General features: G+C 33.8%; 1 protein-coding gene across 1 annotated transcript in view; it reads left to right on the forward strand.

Moving 5' to 3' along the window:
* PCDH7 (protocadherin 7) overlaps positions 1 to 19,640 on the forward strand; it is a 257,350-nt gene that overhangs the window by 110,927 nt on the left and 126,783 nt on the right. The window contains exon 3 of the mRNA XM_042812868.1: positions 13,027 to 13,243. Within this exon, the coding sequence (XP_042668802.1) occupies positions 13,027 to 13,243 (217 nt within the window). The remainder of the gene's footprint in view (positions 1 to 13,026; positions 13,244 to 19,640) is intronic.

Here is a 19,640-nt window from a genome sequence, read left to right on the forward strand (position 1 = left end):
CTTTCTAAATTATGATACTGCAAAAACTGGGTCTTTTAATGAAAAAGAAAATCTGATTTTAGCTATGTTTTGACTAAATAATTTTGTTACTCCTTTCTGTAATTATCCCGCCTAATTATCCAAAAGCCCAGATTTTGTTTCGCATGACTCTGTATATTGAAAGAGTAAAATTACATGAAAAAAGGTGGTTAGTCAAAATTTTAACTTGTCTATATGTGAAACCCTCTCCGATGAATATTAATTTCAACTTGGCACCTTTTAATAACATTTTAATATTTACAACCTCTTTGGAACTGATAACAAGTGTTAAAGTAAGTCTCTTGGATTGAAGTCACTGCATTAAACATTCTTAGCTGGGTATTTGAGAAAAAGAACAATGAGGATGAATTTGGCTCTCTGAAAAGACAGTCCTGACTACTTTGAATCATCCTTCACTCATGGTACACTTCTCTTGGCCTGTGTTTTCTTCTAGGAAATGCATCAGTCTGCTTTTTCCTTATGACCTTGAAGGCTATTGATTTAGTTAATAGCTCTAGAATAAAATAACACAAACTCCAGTTCTTGTTTTAGAACTTTGTGTCTTGAATAGCGTACTCAATGCACAATGTTGATTCCTGTAAATATGTGATTGGCAGGTTGCTGAGTGTCTACACAGAAGTTCAGGTTTTAATGAATTATAATTAGAAGCCATCCTTTATGAGACACATAACAGAATGTATCATAAATCCTTTGTTTTCTGTTATATTTGAAATATGCATTGAAAACCAGCCATATATCAAGCCAAGGCCATATTCCTTTCTATTATTTTTAGGATGCTTAAAGAGGCTAATGAAACATTAGTTCTTGTAAATACACATTCTTGATAATCAAAATTTGTGCAACTTTCAGGCGAGAAAAAAAAACATATTTGGAAGTATTTTTACACAGCTTTTTTCTCTTTTGAAATAGTCTTGCAAGGGACTGGACTAGAGGACCTCCAAGAGGCTCCTTCCAATCTCAGCTCTTCTCTGAATCATTTGACAGGGAATCCTTGTGCCATTCTGTAGTTATAATTACTGAAATGCATGCTCCATTTGTCAACAGTTCAAAATACTTTTTCATAATTAACATGTTGTTACATATTGATGGATATCACACTCAGTATTTTAGTCTTCAATGTTGTTAAATTGGTCATAACCAATTTTACATGTGTAACCACATTTTTAGTGAAGAAGTGTACTTTTTCAGGCTAATTAGCTCCAGAATGCTTCAACTTTCTTAATGATTATAGTTTAGTAGGGTTCTTATGAAAATAAAACTACAAAATTTTATCCATCAGCACTTTGTTTTTATTATGAGCCATAATTTTCTGTATTATTAGTATAGTATTTTATGCATAATAATTTTATTGTTATTCATATGCATAACTTCAAGGTTTTGTTAAGATTAGAATCTTAAGAAGTGGCTTTCTAAAAGTTGTCTATTTTTGGGTCAAAGTTTGAAGTGAAAGGTAAAAAACGTTTTGATTTGGAATGTGAAAATGAAAATGAAATTGCACACATGGTAATCTATAATAAGGATAATAGAAGTATGTCTATTCAAGTAATTAGTAGAGTCCCCACTGTTGTTTTTCAGGCCTTTCCTCATAAACATGCTTTTATTATTAACTGGCTGTAGCATGTGTCAGTTAACACATACCAGATTTATTTAACATGAGTTAAAATTTGTTTTTGAAAAACTTCATCACAAGGCTTTTGAAAAAAAAAGTGTTGTTCTGTTACATTATACTGTTTTCTCATTCAGTGGTAATTATGTAAAAATTGGTTTCAAGCATCCACAAGTAAATATTCCAATACTTCTGAGTAGTTTATTTAAATCACCTTTACTGTATTAGATACATTCCCAAATAATTAAGTTAAGTGTAAGACAACAGCTTCCCATTTCAATGGCCTGTTGAAATTTTAAACTTGTGGTATGTTTATTATTATAAGTTGTTTAGCTAGAGTGTTCAAGAACAGCATTTGTTTCATATAATTTTAGAGATCTAAAGGCTATGTAAGTAATTTAAATTATCTCCTGTTCAGTGAAGAATGTATTCATTCTTATAAATATTTTCTGGATTGGGAAACATTTCTATAGTCCATCCTTCCAATTCTTACAGAGAAGTATTGTTGGCTGTGTCAGATTTTATGCCTTTTTAATTGCTCATTGGACAAAACGTGTCCTTAAGTTAACTCTTCAAAAAGCAATACGTTTTATATTTAATATATTTATGTTTAGAGAATAATCTAGAGAGCCTAGCTTAATGTATTGCAAACAGTAAACAGTAAAGTAATAATGAACAGCAACTTGAGGGCTACATGATGCATGAGACACGAGAACACTATAAAAATTGAGCCTATTACCTTATTTTGTAAAACGTTTTGATTACATATGTTGGAGAATATGTCAGGTGATCACTATTAAAATACCTAAAAATGAAAATCTGTATTTACATATCTGAGCTTTTAAGACTTGAAGTGCTTGCTATATGTCTTAATGTACATTTAGAATGTGATCCTATTCTTCTAAGAGTTATTACTGAGTTTTCCTTAAATGAAATACTTTGACTCTCCTCATTCATACAGGACTTGAGCCTCTTGTGAACAGTCACTAAAAATATATATTCTCAATATTAAAAATTAATCTTTTTTAATAATGACACCAGGTAAAGGCAATCAAAATGTGAGATTTAGGAACAAAAGATGTGATGTATGCATTAATAATTCAAATCTTTACTGATGGTTGTTTTTTCCTAATTTATCTAGAGTTCTATACAGAACTTTGTGGTCTAGTAGCAACGTATTAAAAATGTTTCATCTAATTTTAGCAGAAGAAATAGTTCTCATTATTTAGAAGTAGATGCATTGTGGAAAGCACTGGTTTTTATGTATTAGTGCTTTGTTAATATTAAAGCTTGATTTTTGAAAGAGTTTTATATGCTTTAGCGATCTGGACCTGTAATTTCAATGACATTCTGGCAGAGGTCCCCTTGCAGACTCACTTTGTGAAACAAAACATCAAGAAAATGATTTTTAAATGTCTATGCCTATATTAGCAAATAAGTAGACCACACATAAAAGTAATGCCTCCTATTTATTTTCAAGGAAACTGCAGCAGGAGAAAAGAATGCAATAACAGTGTTTGATAAAGCAAATTCTCAGCTACAAAACAATATTCTACAACAGTCACTACCATAAATTATGCATTTTTTACTGCAAAACTGCACCAGTGGACAAGACCAAGTTTCACTGCTAATTGTGTGGCTTCTAGGAAAATATTGGCTGTGAAGTCCGTCTGAACAGGTAGAAATCAGAAGGTCCTAAATCTGGACTATTTGGTGTGTGTGGTAGGACAATCCAGACAAAATCATGATCTTTAAACTGGTATCAGCTGTGGCATTATCATGTTGCAAGAGAAACATTGTCTTCTTCTCTGGCCTGACTGGAAGTTCAAGCCTTCAGTTTGGTGATATAGTGTTCAAGTTCAACCTACTGAGGACTGCCTCTTGAACTTTTTCTCTGATGGGTAATTCACGTGTTATCACTACATGGACATCTGTTTTCACTTCAGTTTGTAGTACCTATACCATGTCTTGTCACTGCTAATGATGCAATCAAGAAAACTGCCACCTTTAGGTGCAGTTCATATTGGTCTATAGGTCTTGACAAACTTGCATCCATTGCCACCATCATTTCCAGTACACTGATGCTGATATTCAGCTCTGTACAGTTTTCTGGTCAAAATCTGCCAATTCACATAGAGCTGATCAAGATACTGCATGCCTGTCTGGAATATGGCTTCTCTTCCACATCCACTGTTGCCACTGTGGAAAGAGACCACACAGTGCCTCACTGTGCTCACATTCACTGTTTCGTCTCCATAAGCATCCAGCAAGTATTGATGAGTTTCAATGGGTGCAATTTTTTCCACATGGAGAATTTCAATGACACACCTTTGCTTCATCCACACTTCCATGTCAGATGCCATTTTGTCAGATAACCCCTCTGCTGCCATCTGTCACACAGCAACAAAATGTAATATTGGTGGGAAGATTCAACCTCTACTATCATACCATGAATATTTGCTTCTTGCATCGTGAGCAAACATAATAAAATAAGAGGGATTACTTTTGGAGCAGGCCTCCTAGAATGATGGGGAAAGAATGATCTGTGTGGAAAAACAGTGGGCATTAAGGCTAATATTCTTAAATAAACTTTTTTTTTTTTTTTTTTTTTTTTTTTTTTTTTTTTTTCTTTCTCTGTGGAGATTTCTTAGGGTTGGCCCTATTCTGATCCTGTAAACTGAGTTCCAATTAATTTAAGCTATCTCAGTATGCTCTTGGATCATATCTCTCATTTTAACTTTTCAAAGTTAAATTTTAACTGTTCAAAAAGAGTTCAATTTATTTGCTTTAAGGTAGTTCTTCCAAAGATAGCCAAGTGCATTGTTTGGGAATGACAAGTAGATGAATTTCTATAGCTTATATCTAATACGAGCTAAAGTATTACAGAGAAGTTACCAAAAATACTGTATAGAGCATGAACCTATAGATCTATTGTAACTGTTTTGTAGTTCTAAATATGTGCGTGTATATATGTAGCTACATGAAATAAAATGTGTGCAGGACCTCAAGTGATAAATGCGCATGGGTGAATAATGTTTAATTCACAAACAGTGTTTTACTTATGTGGTAACGACAATAATTGTATTTTCATAAGAAGGCAAAATAGCATAATGAAATTATTTTGACTCTATGTCACAAATTCTCACTTATTCTTGAGTTCTTTATGCTCATTTTTTAATAGCTACCAAGGAGAACTCTTCTGAAATTCTTAGAATATTGGCTTTCTTTAAAAGCAATGTAAATGTTTAATCATTGTAAATGAACTTTTGTCTTATATTTTGATATAAAGATTATATCAGTAAAGAGTATTGGATCTTTGAGAAAGGCGTGCTTTTCATATTATTGATGTCTTCTCTGTTAATCTTCATGGAAACAAAGCATGCCCTTTGCTTGCTTACTTGTAAAAAATGGTGAAAGTTATGAGGACTTAGTGAACACAGACAGGATATTAGGCTGCTGAGAAATCTTTTTTTCTGATTCAGAAAGGCAAATTTGGATGAGGGGTGAGAGGTGATGTTTGAGAAAAAAACATTGAATTTAAAAGGAAAAGTATATGTTTGAAGAAAGTAAAGGTACCCATAATGGAAAATGCATCATGAACAAAATTTTAGCATATTGCCTTGGGCTTAGGCAAATAGATATTAGTAGATTTGTGTTTCATTTTTATACAGAACAAATAAAATATGTTTCTGGTTCATGACCAGGAGCTCACAAGCTACTGAGACTCAGATTAATGAAAATGTTACCAATATAAAGGACAATAATAATGCAGAGTGTTCCTGTTGTTTGTAGAGTTCTTGTTTGATATCTGAGCCCATCTCCCTTCATCATAGATGATACTTGCTAGAGAGCTTCTAATATCAGAATATTTCTGATTTTATTCAACTTCTGTCTGAAATTGCTCTTATTACTAGCTTTTGCTAAGTTTATAAGAAAAAAGTTGGTTATTCTTGTGAGTGTGTTTCTCCTCATCTCCTCTCCTGTAGTAGTACTTGTCTCAGGTATTTCAGTCTCGTCACTGAAAAATAATGCCTGTTTAATTTTATTTCCTGTCAAGTTTATATTAACCACAATAATAGAAAGTTAGAACGGTAGAAATAGGTGATTTGAAGGGAAGAAAGAGTTGTGTGGGTTGAATCTATTAATGTAGAATAGTAATTGTTCGTTAATATTTTGTTTGTCTTTCAACAAACTTCCATCAATAAAGAATGAATAGAAAGGATAATGACTTGTTTTATCAAAATTCAAGAGCTTAGAAAAACTCTTAATGAGTTGATTTAACTCTTCTTTTTTTTTTTTTTTTTTAAGATCTACCTTATACGTACCTCAGAGTTGCTGTGTTAGTCTTGACATTGATTGACTCTGTGAAGCTAACAGGAATTATAACATTTTTTGGGTATGACTCATCACTGGTGCTTTCTGTTCTTTGGCACACACTCAAATACAAAATACAAAAAATAAAAAAAAAAAATCAATTTAAAAATAAGGACAATCTTTACTGTGAGAGTGGAAGAACATTGGCAGAACAGAGTGCCCGGGGAGATTGTGGAGACCTCCATTCTCAGAGGTATTCAAAACTGACTAGACATGACCCAGTGCAAAGTGTTGCAGGTGACTCTGCTTTAAGCAAGGACATTGGACTTGATTACTTCTAATAGTGCCTTCCAGTGTAATCTGCTCTGTGCTTCTGTGAAAAATCTGAGCTAGACAGCTCCTTGGCTAACTTAAATCAAAACCTAAGATATGATAAGAGCTTCAAAGATGGAAGTCACCTAATTTGAGTGAAAGGAAAAACAAGAGCTTTACCTGCTGATCTTGCAGGGGTTTGGTTAATGCCCAAGCTAATGTTGAGTAAACTAGCAGAAGTATTCAAAATAAGAAAGCTTGATTTAGCTGAGTATTCATCTTACACTAATTTTTTATGCTTCTCAACTTATTAATTTGATTCCTGGATTATATTTTATAGTCATTTAAAAAATTTTCAAAATTCTGCAGCTGTTGAGGTGAAGGTGTGGCAAAAGCTGGGAGGCCTGATAGAAACTTGCAAATTTTATCTAAGTGCTTGGCAATGAAGACAGAAAATTGCCTACACTTGTTATACTTGTTGCACCTTGTTACAGTTTGGTGTGTCTACTTTGTATCCAGATTCAATTGCCAGGCAGCTGGCTGAGGAAGGGTTGATGGTGGAAACCCTTGCTCTCAGTTAACCATAAAAGGAACACTTGTATGCTGTCATTATAATCAGAATGAACCATCTAAGCCTCATTTGACTGCATGGATATATTGCTTTTCATTTAGTCTACCCATGGCCTGTCCCTGATGCCTATTTGTGAAATTAAGATTCTTCATGAATTTGAAGGAAAAAAAAAGTTAATATGGCATAATTGCAGTGATTTTTGTACCAAATCATAGAATCATAGCATGCTCTGAGTTGAAAAGGACCACAGTGATTATCTAGTTCCAACCCCCTGCTATGTGCAGGGTCTCCAGCCACCAGACCAGGCTGCCCAGAGCCACATCCAGCCTGGCCTTGAATGCCTCCATGGATGGGGCATCCACAACCTCCTTGGGCAACCTTTTCCATTGTGTCACCACCCTCTGTGTGAAAAAAAACTTCCTCCTAATATCTAACCTAAACCTTCCCTGTCTCAGTTTAAAGCCATTCCCCCTTGTCCTGTCACTTGTTAACAGCCATTCCCCTCCCTTCAAGTACTCTAAAGCCTCAGTGAGGTCTCCCTGGTGCATTCTCTTCTCCAAGCTAAACAACCCCAGTTCCCTCATCCTTTCTTCATAGAAAAGGTGCTCCAGCCCTCTTGTCATCTTAGGGCCCTTCTCTGAACTTGTTCCAAGAGCTCTGCGTCTTTCTTGTACTGGGGGCTCCAGGCCTGGATGCAGCACTGCAGATTGGGCCTCACAAGAACTGTGTAGAGAGGGACAATCACTTCCCTCTCCCTGCTGGCCACTCCTTTTTTAATGCATCCCAGAACACAGTTGGCCTTTTGGGCTGCAAGCACACACTGATGGCTCATGTCCAGCTTCTCATTCACCAGGACCCCCAAGTCCTTTTCTGCAGGGCTGCTCTCAAGGAGATCTTCCCCCAGTTTGTATAAGTACCTGGGATTGCCCGACTCAAGTGCTGCATCCTGCATTTGGCCTTACTGAACCTCACTTGGCCTTATTCCTTACTGCTGGCAAGGGGAGAAGAAAATATCTGGTTCATGAAGTACAGCTGAATCAAAGAAGTAATGGTGATTCACCTTCAGGGTGTAATGCAAGGGTGCATCTTTCCTCTGTGATCTGATCATCTGCATGACAAGATGTAATTAGAAATAATTCTAAACTTTCAGAGGGATAAAATTAGTAGATCTCTTCTCTTTCTACTATACAGTATGTGCTGTGAATCCAGCACTAAGGACTATCCTTAGTAAAGATTGCTGTGGTACTAGTAAAGGCTAAGGATTGCCGTTTTCCTGGGAAAGGCAGGCTTATTTGGGTAAAGGCAATTTTACCGCATTGATTCACAGTGCTGGCAGATGGAGCTATGTTAATATTGTGCACTGAAAATAGACAAAGCTAAACATAACCCACATAACCCTCTCTTCTCTTCTTGTGGGCATGTGCCTTATTTTGTCAGCACTTGGAAATTTTCTGTGGCTGCTTTTCTGTGGAATGTTACTGACATGATGTTATCAATGGAAACACAAAATTAAGAATATAGTTTGTTACTCCTGGTTAAAGTGTGGGTTTCTATTTTTGCAATTATGATGAACATCTGTTTGAAATATTAGTCCTGATATCCAACTTCCATTTCTTTAGTTCATCTCATTAGTACACAGTTTTCTCAAAAGTTTTATGGACTGAGATCTAAATGATATAGAGGTTAGAACTGTAATATTTGTACTGGCAGTAGAAGTAAAATACAATTGATATGCATATCATTCATCAAGTAGTAAAGAGAACATAAATGCTTAGCTTTCTGAAAATTTCTTTTAATTCCAATTTTAAGTTGAATCTCTGTTTCTTGTAATAACTGTGGATGATGCAGAATGTTTGTGGCTCAGCATGCCTTGGCTACATGATGACCCCAGGCAAGTGATTGTATTTGGAAAAGGAGGTTTTTATCTCCTCCATTCAGATGTGTGGTATATGTGAATGATAGTCTTTGCATCCCACCTTTGAATTCTTGAAAGTCCCCAGGGTCTCTAGGTGTCACTCTCTAGTTACCTACAGATAGAGCTGAAGGTGCATTTTCCTAGGAGTAACCTGAATAAAGGGCAGGATCTTCCTGTTTTAAGAATGGGTTCCATTGAGTTTAGCTCTGTGTTACGGTGCATTGCTTTTACTACTTCACTGATAATCTGTACAAAAAAGCCCTTAGCATCTTTTAAACAGTGACTGCTAAACTGTTTCCTCTAGTTTACTGAGAGTGTGATAGTTATCAGATTACCATATGGCTATATATAGATAGATCTGTAGGGCCTTCCAAATAGATCCTTTAATGTTTTCTCAGAGAGGCTTGTTAACAGACAAACAAAGCAATCTGTGGGAAATTATGAAATCTGCCTCCTTAATTTGCAAGTTTTCTAATGTCTACACAGTATCTCTAGCAATTAATTTCTTGTCTGAGTTATAGTATGATATTCAGAAGTAACCTATGGGATAAGGAATAAGTATATCCAAATTGTGAGAAGTTCACAAAGTTTGTATCATTGGTTTAGAACTTAGTAGTAATTGATGTGTAGCTACAGTATTCAGAGTTTCATTACATGAAGTTTTGGTCAATCAGAGAGTTTGTAGCCCATGGGCTGAACAAAATAACAGCCATTAGGGTTATTTATCAAGTGATACTATCATGTCTTGAACAAGTGGAAATTTAGAATTCATTTTAATATATATATTAGCTATCATGAATTTTCAGTAATAGAAATCTTCTTAAAATGGAACTTCAATAAAATGCTTAGAAATAGATGATCTTTAACGTGTTTCTATCATGCTAAATTTGTTTCAAATTTTTCTGTAATGTGTATGTACTTACTAGTACGTATTATGTATGCTTACTACTATGTTATAGTAGACAATATGAGAGAGAACATACAAATTACTTTTGCTTGTATGAATGATTCCACAATATATTTTACCATTCCTTTTCAAAGATAAGAGGTGTGTTTTATACTAGAACTTGTTTAAAATAAAAATGCAATTTTCTGTCAAGAACAAGCATATGGATATTGCTTACATACTCAGCTGTTTTAAGTGAAAGCAGATTTCTTCCACCAAGCATATGTATTTATTAGATATAAATACTATTATATTAATACGAATATAGTATGTATACCCATACATATATATCACCCATAGGGCCTGAATCCCTGACTTAACAGAAGGTATAAGAGCCAGTGTGCTCACTTGAGAGACTGCTAAGAAGGGGAAGACTGTAGATTTGTGACTTCTTGTAACACAGGGCAGATAACTCTTCATTTGCTTTTGGGGGTAAATGGGGTGAAAAATTTGCCTTATGAGGCATTAGAGAGAGAAGCCCTCTTGTGAGGAGTCCCATTTGCTGATCTGACCTGATATGTAGGCATGCGTGCAGTTTGCCAGGTGCTCAGATGCAGGATGTTTTGAAGAACCTTCTGAGGCTTATTCATCCTTCACACTATTATCCTTCTCATTCATCTAAGCATCAGTGGCAGTTTCTGAGGACACGTTGACTGTATCAAGGCTAGCCAGAAGAGGAAGAGCATGTGGGATTAAATGGTGTCTCTTGAATCCTAACATAGATCATGTGGGTCAACAACTGGTCTTGTTGCAAAGGATTTTTACTTTTAGATCCTTAAACTAGGAGTGGCTGTGGAAGGAAAGTAAAACTCACAGTCAAGTAAGGAAGTGATGGGCAGAGATGGACAGCAACGAGTGCAGGGCTGTGGTTCCGAGAGACACTACTATAATAATAAAACAAGATGAAAGCAGGGCTGCCTCAAGCATGCCATATGTGCATAATTTGATGCGGACTGGGAAACAAGCAGGAAGGACTTTAGCTCTGCATGCAGTCACAGAACTGTAGTTCTGTGACTAATTGTCAGAATTAGTGGGCTGATAACAAAATAGTCATATTGGAAAAAAAACAACAGAGCCTCTTGATACATATGAAATACTGTCTTTGTCCAGCACCTTTTCATGTACTTAGAAGTCCACTTTTGCAAAGTACGAGAAAAGAAATGACGGCTTCCATAATTAAAAGAACAACAAAAATGACTAAAGAAAGTCAGTTGCTCACCTCTAAAACCATGATGACACAGTATATTCATTTAGTTATTTCTCTGAGGTAATTTAATGTGTGTAAATGGTCAATTATACAATACACAATCCATTAAAATATGAAAGCGCAATGCAAATGACAGTTATTCTGTGGTACAGACTGTTGCAAAATGGCTTCATGATTTAAAACCATTGTTAAAGGTTTTAGGTGAGCAAATGGCACCCTTCTGAATAATTGTGGAAGAGAAAGATCTTACTAAGAAACTATGGGGAAAAATATTCAAATTATGTGTTGTACAATCTTAACATAGCAGTTGCAGTTGTCCTCTATGGTTTATACTTTTTCCTCTCAGTTCAGTGAAAGGAGCAACAAGATGAAACTATTTTTAACGCTCTCTTTTAATGTGCGTTATTTGTTCTCTCCATTCTTCTGTTTTACTGTGCTTCTTTATTGTCCTTGCATTTGATATAGCATGAAGCATTAAATAAAACTGCTGTGAAAGCACTTTCCGTTTGAAGAATAGGGATCTTTAAAAGGCCAGAGACTTACCAGTAGAATAGTAGCACTCACATGTATAAGCTTCTGATCTACTTGTGTCAGGAAGGCTTAGTTTTTGTTCCTTTTTTTTTTTTTTTTTTTTTTTTTTTTGGTCCTAACTATTTATCTTCAGCATTAAATATTACACTATATTAAAAAAAAAAAAATAGTAACAAATATTAATTCCAAGTGAAACTCCAGCCCTCTACTTGTAAATCTAACATGATCTTCTGTTGTATAGGACTAGCATAAGTGTCTGTAATTAGTGTTTCCTCTCTTCTGGCCTGCATACATGTTTCTACCCTGTAGTAATCAGAGGTGCCAGTAGGGATGATTAATGGCCAGGTCATTGTAACAGAGATCTGGAAACACATCTGAATATGATAGGAGGTTCTCTCAGACCTCACTTCCTATACATAGGAAACTCTACATAGTGTTCTGTAAAACAGATCTGTCAGTGTTTATTTTAGAACATGCATTCTATAACATACATATACCAGCATGCACACATTTTTAATATATATATATATACTTATAAATATATATATACGTATTTGGACATACAGATCTATACAGTAAAATTAGGTCCTATATTAGAATATCAGATGCTTTTCTGTGATTTTCTAGTCTTTCTAGTCAGTAAATTATTTTAAATGTATCATAAAATTATTTCAAATGCATTATTACTGCTGTAGTGCAAGTGCAGTTTAAATTGTAGGAGAATCCAAAGATTTCTTAATGAAAATCCTACCTGCCTTCACTGTCCTCAGAAAAGTGAATGATCTACTCTCCCACTTTCGAGAATATTCACTGATTTTTGAGTTCAGCATTTTGACTTCTTGAGCTACATTTGTATCTGTCATGTTAAATGAATACAAATCTATAATGATCTACATTTGCACAGTCCCAGTGTAAACAGGCTGTGTCAGCTGTGTTTGCAATACTTTAAAGTCTTCATTATAAAGTCATCTGGCAATCTGGCAACACCATCTATCTCCAGGCATGCTTTATGGAAGCTATGAAACCAAACTCCTCCTGACCCCCCACCCCCCCCCATTTTTTTTTGTTTTTGTTTTTACTTTCTGATTTCAATTAGCATCTCAAACTCAAGGAAGTGAATTTGGAAAATGCTTATGAGTGTGCTGCTATGTTGCTAAAAACAATATTGTTTATATGCATGTGAGCATTTATACACATCCCCAAACTCTCTTATACGTATGCATTCACACAATGTCGAGTACCTTTATGCAGTCTGATTGATCTCCATTCCAATTGTTACTACTGAGTAAAAGAAAAGCTGAATATAATTTATAAACAATTATAAAGTAGTTTGCCTAGCTCATGCAAATGTTTGAAAGGAGGCTGTTCAAAACTGCATGACGGTTCTGGACTGTCTATAACACTGAAAGTCCCCAGACGTTGTGTCCAGTGGCATTTTAAGGACTGTACTTACTGTTTGATTTAATTTAGACAAAATTGTTTAATAAGTAAATGTTTAAATATTAGTTTGCTTAAGTCATGTTTTGAGAATCAGTTGTTCATAGACTGAACGTTTCAGTGACATTCAGAATCTTTTCTCTTGCAGCCATTTCGTAGAGTGACGTTTTCTGTTGTGAGTCAGCCTCAGGACCCACATCAAGGGTCTTTGCAGAGTTGCTATGACAGCGGTCTGGAGGAGTCAGAAACACCAAGCAGTAAGAGTTCATCAGGGCCAAGACTGGGTGCCCTTCCACTCCCAGAGGACAACTACGAAAGGACTACGCCGGATGGCAGTGTTGGTGAGGCAGAGCATATGGAAAATGGTAGGGGCAAACACAACATTCACACACATAATCTCACTAGCAAGTGATTCTAAGTAGACTTTTGAAAGGTCAGTCCAATAAATAAATAAATATATTAAATAGTTAAAATTGTAATTATTTTAAAGATTGTTAAAATACAGATATACAAAATAATGGGACATAAGACTACTAATAAACCCAGAATCTTCTTCTCTTTATACGATTTAAAAACTATTCTGCAGAAGCAGTTAAAACATTTAAAAAGTACCCATAGAGATCTGGGGAAATGGTAATTGAATTAAATTCCTTATTTTCCATTTTAAATAAAAGAACTATATATCCTCTTTTCCTATTCTTTTTTTTTTTGTTTGTTTGTTTGTTTTTACTGTTGTTCAAAAACTACTTAGGAAACTTCCCAGAATGTAGAGCATCAGTAAAAATACAGTAGAATTTTAAAACTCCACTCAAGAGAATTGTCTTTCCCCCAAAATATTGTATAGCTTGTTTCCAAAGCAACACTGAGTGAATGTCAAGCCCATTCTTAGTATTCAGTTAAGAAAGATGTTCCTTCCCTTTTCTTCACATTTTATTTTATACAATACTTTTAGAACATCTAATTTAAATTCAGCATCTATTTTTATAGAAGGGGAAAATGTTGAAACCTTATATACAGTCTATTAAATTTTCATCAATTACAAAATAAGTGTAATTTAATTCACAACTTCTGTTTTTCTTTTTATCTAAAAAAATCTAGACTTGAAAAAAATCTTTTGAATTTGAAATATATAAACACTAATTCATTTACTGCATTTAACTTATTGGCTGTAATCTAAAATTTGGTGAAGTCAGGCACTGACTTCATTGTGTTTCAATTTGCCCGTAAACAATAACATAAATTATTGTATGTCAAAATATACAGATTTCTTACTAGCCAATGAAATAATGGGTTTGCTAATCCAGTTGGAATTGTTGGATATATGGAATAGGGGTGGTGTATTCACTGGTATAAATTGGATGAATGAATTTGGCTAAACAAATTTCAGTTTTTCAGAAGCTAGAGCACTGGTTAATTGTTATTTGCTTTTTCTCTTTACTGAGATAGACATATTGACCCAATAAAAGTATTTTGTTCTATGTGGTAAGGTATTACCAAGTCTAGTAAAAATGACTGAATAATGTCTACAACATTATTATATTTTATTATAATACGAATTCCCCCAATAAATGAGTAAGTAATAAAAAAGTAAGATGGTATTATCTAGTGAAACATAAGATATGTTAGGTTATATATAAGTGTGTGTGTACACATTCTGTTTGGTTGTTTGTATGAATATATATCTTTATATTTCCTTTTTATAGTTGAGTGATGGGGAAGAAACTCATTATTACTAGAAAAATATCAGAATAAAGACTAATAGATGTTACATCTAAATTAGGATTATTGTCTTATTGTTTGGTTCATAGTTAGTTTTTGCAGTTAATAACTAAATAACTTTCTCATTCCCGTGGACATAAAACAGTGTAGTTCATTGGTGGACTTTAAATTCAGAGTTCAGAAAGCATGGAGTGCGTTTGAACCAAAAAACTGGATAGCCATAACTGAACATAATTTTTAATGTACTCTGTAGTCAATGAAAATAACCACATTTACTGAATTGTAATTGAAAATGGAATTGCTTGAGTGATGTGAAAAACTAAAACAAACCAGTTTATTTAGTATTTTTTAGTTGATGTTGAAACTGACATTGCATTCTAATAGTTGAAGTATTTAAAATAATACTTTAATTTTTTGAAAGATTATCATTATTTAGCTAAGATGAATTTGATTCAGTTTTAAAAATAATATGGTACAGATAAAAAACATGTAAACATGTATAATATTAAATGAATAAGCAATTGAAAACAAAAGTATCATGACGAAAATTGTATGGCAGGACTTGCATATAATAGTCAAGGATTCCTTCAACTTGAATTGAGACCTTTGAAAGGTTGTTGACAGTTTGCTGAAGGTTATGCTCTATGGACTTCTGGATTTCTCTGTCACATTTTAAAAACTAGATTTCCACAGTGGCATGTAATCTGCCTCTAGAAATTTGTTACCAATAATCCATAAATAATGATGGAACAGGATAAAATTAACGTACTTTTGTTACTTCATATACGTAGTATCTGACATTGGAGTGAGAGTTTTCTGTGACTGGATTTTTAAGTCCACTTGTATTTTAACTATTTGAAGCAAAATTATATTGGTCAAATTCTGATAATATAATCTTCAACATTAATGGATAATTCTGACAGAAATAGAATTGGAATTGAAATCTATCTAGTGCTTATTCATCACATTTAATTGAAATCTAGGTAAGATACAGTGTTTAGCTTGATTAAGTTTTAATCAGAATTTATACTGGATTTTCCTTCAGATTATCCATGGAAAAGGCACTTTGAAAGCTATCTTAGTTTTTAATTGTTATTACTTCGGATATTTATAATTTAATTTCAGTTGGGACGAAAAACAATATAATTAGAATTATTGTTTTGTGTTTCATTTTAAAATTTGAAAAGATAATTTTCAGCACAGTATGATAACCCTCCTGATATGTTTGATACATTTTTGTACAAGATAAGTTAACAAAAAACCCCATAGTTTTTACAGTTAAGACAAATGTAAGAAGGTTGAGTTCACGACAAAAGTAAATATGAAATTCAATTTTCTGTTTGCTGTTAAGAGGCTTCTTTTTACTTGCTCAGGCAGGATAAAATGCTGTAATGAAACAGCCAGCAGAGGGGTTTTTTAGGAATACTCTGTATATTGCCTACCAGCCAACACGACTGTCAGATGTATATTGAAGTTTTGTTCTGATGATTAGCTATGGTGTCAGATGCAGGAGGAAAAAAAAAAAAAAAAAAATACAGAAGAAAAAAAGTGTTAGCAGATTGACTGTGAAAATTCAGAATGCAAAGATCTTTTTAATTAGTAAAATCTGCAGAACTATAAGTAACTTCTGAGTTAATTTATCGCCTGCCCTTGGAGCTTTCCTTACAAGGAATTCTGCTCATATGTGTAGCCTTTTTCTCTTATTATGCTTTTAAGATGGCACTATCTTAATGTGAATTTAACAATAATTTTCTCAAGGACATTCTTATTACATTCATATTTGTGTTTCAAGAGAAAATACATTACCATGGTAAATGAATTTGTCTTTTAGTCATAGTGTTCTTTTTATGACAGTGCCTAATGTCCCATATCTCGAAGGAAGAAAAAAACTCCAACACACTAACAAAAAACCCATGGGAGATCTATAGCAGATACTTATCCATGATTCTAACAGTTAATAGTTAGCATGTGCTTTAAAATGTGACTTTCTGAAAGATAACAATAAAAAAGAATTTAAATTATTACAAGCCATAACCCCTCTTCATGGCCTGAGTAATATTTTTCAACAGGGAGTTCCTCTGATCGCTATCAAAATTGTTTTTATTTTGCTTTTTATACTTCTTTCTCATATTGAGCAGTTTTAGGCCCTGTTCCTTTTTATCATTATAAGAAAGTAGATGGAAAGTAGGTTTCATTTTACTCTTAAAATACTGTGAATGTTTATGTTTTCATATCATGTAACTTTTATCTGAAATATATATTCCTAGACTTTTCAGTTTTTGACTGTCACATGCATGTAAATTTTTTCTTTCCATTAGCTTCTGGTTTTTGTTCTAATGTAGGGGTATCTGGAGATGAATACATACCATTTGTGGAATGAATAATACAGGCTTTTATTATTAGTTTCTATTATAAATCACACATTATGTCTAAGCAAAAATTTTCATTCTTCTGTTTCATGTCCATCTATATAGTTTTGCCAAATCTTTCTCATTTTCTTGCAGCCTTCTTAAAAATATTTGATTATACTTCACTTTTTCAGATTTCTGTATTCTTATTATTTATTTACACGTATAGTGGACTAATCAGTTTCATCCTCTGTTCCATTTAGCTGGAGTATCGATAGTGTTGAAACTGTAGCAGATTTGACTCATGTGCTCTTCCCTGGAGATTTATTTCCATGCAATCGTAATTAGACTGTTATCTAAGCCTGATATCTCCATCCATGCTACCTCAGGTATTTCTGCACAAACATACCTTCAGTCTGCAGTATAACATTCTTTGCAAGTCTGTATTTCAGTATGTAAAGATGCTAGAACAGCAGTCATCTCTGTGAAAGAAAGAAAATAAGGGAATGGTTTACAGCTGATACTTTAAAAGGGAAAATGGAGTCAAGAAAGATTAAGGGATATGTCTGAAATCACACAGGAAATGAGGTGCTGAGTTTGAAGAAGAGCTCAGAATTTCAGTGATTCAGTTACTTGACTCCCACTAAGTCAGTGGATAAACTACGCTTCAGCTGACACATGAAGAACTAAAGGGCAAGAAAGAGAAGTGCATTATCTAGGTCTTACAGTTTGATAATATTCTATCTTCACAGTGATGATTTGAGATTTAGACTATAAGCACTAAAGTTCCAGTGTGTAGATAAGTAGTTCATGGTACGTGAGATAATGACTTGAAAATGTTAAAGAAGTTTTCATGGTTAATAAATGTACTTTATTTGTAACAGCCATGTCTCGCTTTTACTTGAAAGGCAGCATATTTATTCTCTGGATGAAATTGGTAACAGTGTGAAAGAAATAACCTAATGGTTTACAGAATCCATTTCACTTTAGGGTTTTACGGTGATAATAAAAATACAGGTTAATATTCTTGAAGAATTAAATGTCCTTGTTGACATTAATTGACTAGTCTGACAAATTTTTTTTGGAGTCCTGCTCCCTTTTCCAGTGTTCTGTTCCCTTGAAAAGTTGAACATGAATAATTGTTCTTTAAAACTGTTTTAAAACATTAATGTGAGTAGCACTTTTGAGGGGTTGAGTCAGTAAGGGTTTTCAATGCAGTAATTACATGCTAATCATTATTTTTATTTTTTTCTTTATTATTTCTTACATTTGCTGTTTCTTATATGTTAATCTGCATGTATGAACCCAAAATATCAGTGAGTATTTCATAAATTATATAATCTACATAAATAATAATCATTATCCTTGTTTCTGGTAAACCCTAACCTATAATTATGCACAGAATGATCTCTGGATTCTGTAAACCTAGCAACATACATGGATAATGTTTTGGAACACGTATTTTCTTTGACTTATTATCTCTTGAACCACTTTGTTTTGAGAACGAAGTATTTTGATAAGTTCTGCAACAGGCTGTTTTATAAGAGGAAAAGAAAGCAAACCAGTTTCTCAAGTAGAAGACGCACTGTGTAAAGATGTTATACTAGTGTAGTCTTATGCAAGAAAATGAATGTGCTTGGGAAGAACTTGACTGTTTTAGTCCTTGTATTTTGTTTTTGTTTTTCTCCTCTTCCATCTTTTTCATTATTTCCCTGTTTTCCTCCAGAAAGCGGAAGAATTAGAATAAATGCTAAAGCTAATTTTTGATTTTGATTGAATTAAAAATTAACTATTTAGACATAAGGAAAAGGTTGTTTCTCTCAGAGAGTGGTCAGTCACTGGAATGGCCTGCCCAGGGAGGTGGTGGAGTTGCCATCCCTGTCAGTGTTTAAGGGACGTCTGGATGAGGGGCTATGAGATATGGTTTAGTGGCTTATGATAGCAATGGTAATGGGAGGACGGTGGGACTAGATGGTCTTGCAGGTTGTTTCCAACCTTGTGATTCTATGATTCCATGATTCCTTTAGATGATCTTACTTCATATGTCAATAACTTACCCATCGATAAAGTGTATGCTTTATTAACTAATATGCATAGTAATACTTCAAAATTCAAAATTGTCTGATATTCTGTAAGAGTTCCTGTGCATTCTGAAAAGTTATATAAATATACTTGCATAGAAAATGAGGGAAATGTTTTAAATATTTTACAAATTGCAAGTGATTATATATGCTTTACATATATTTTAACTTTATTGGGTTAACAGAATAATGTAGAAGGTTGAACTATTCTTTTAAGTCCTGAATTACATGATATTCTTCTATATTTTATTTTATATAATATTCTATGTTTACATTCTACTTCACATGCATAATCCTAATCAAAGGACCAAATATAGGCCAACTGTGAGCAGAAATAACAATCTGAATTAGCCAGAACAGTATATTCTGTCCTCTGTCCTTACATTATTATCTTCTGTGGCCATGTGGCCATCCACAGAAATACGAACAAAATCAAAGAAGGAATGCATATCTTTGTGTTGGAAACCTCCCCCTATATGTTTATGGGAAAGCTAACAAAGAATTCTGCTTTTTCTTTTTTTTTCTTTTATTTCTTCTCTTCTCCTTTCTTTCTTTCTTTCTTTCTTTCTTTCTTTCTTTCTTTCTTTCTTTCTTTCTTTCTTTCTTTCTTTCTT

This window comes from Centrocercus urophasianus, unplaced genomic scaffold (genome assembly GCF_019232065.1).
Source record: "Centrocercus urophasianus isolate 14NV4802_14NV808 unplaced genomic scaffold, USGS_Curo_1.0 seq_13, whole genome shotgun sequence".
Taxonomy (NCBI): Eukaryota; Metazoa; Chordata; class Aves; order Galliformes; family Phasianidae; genus Centrocercus; species Centrocercus urophasianus.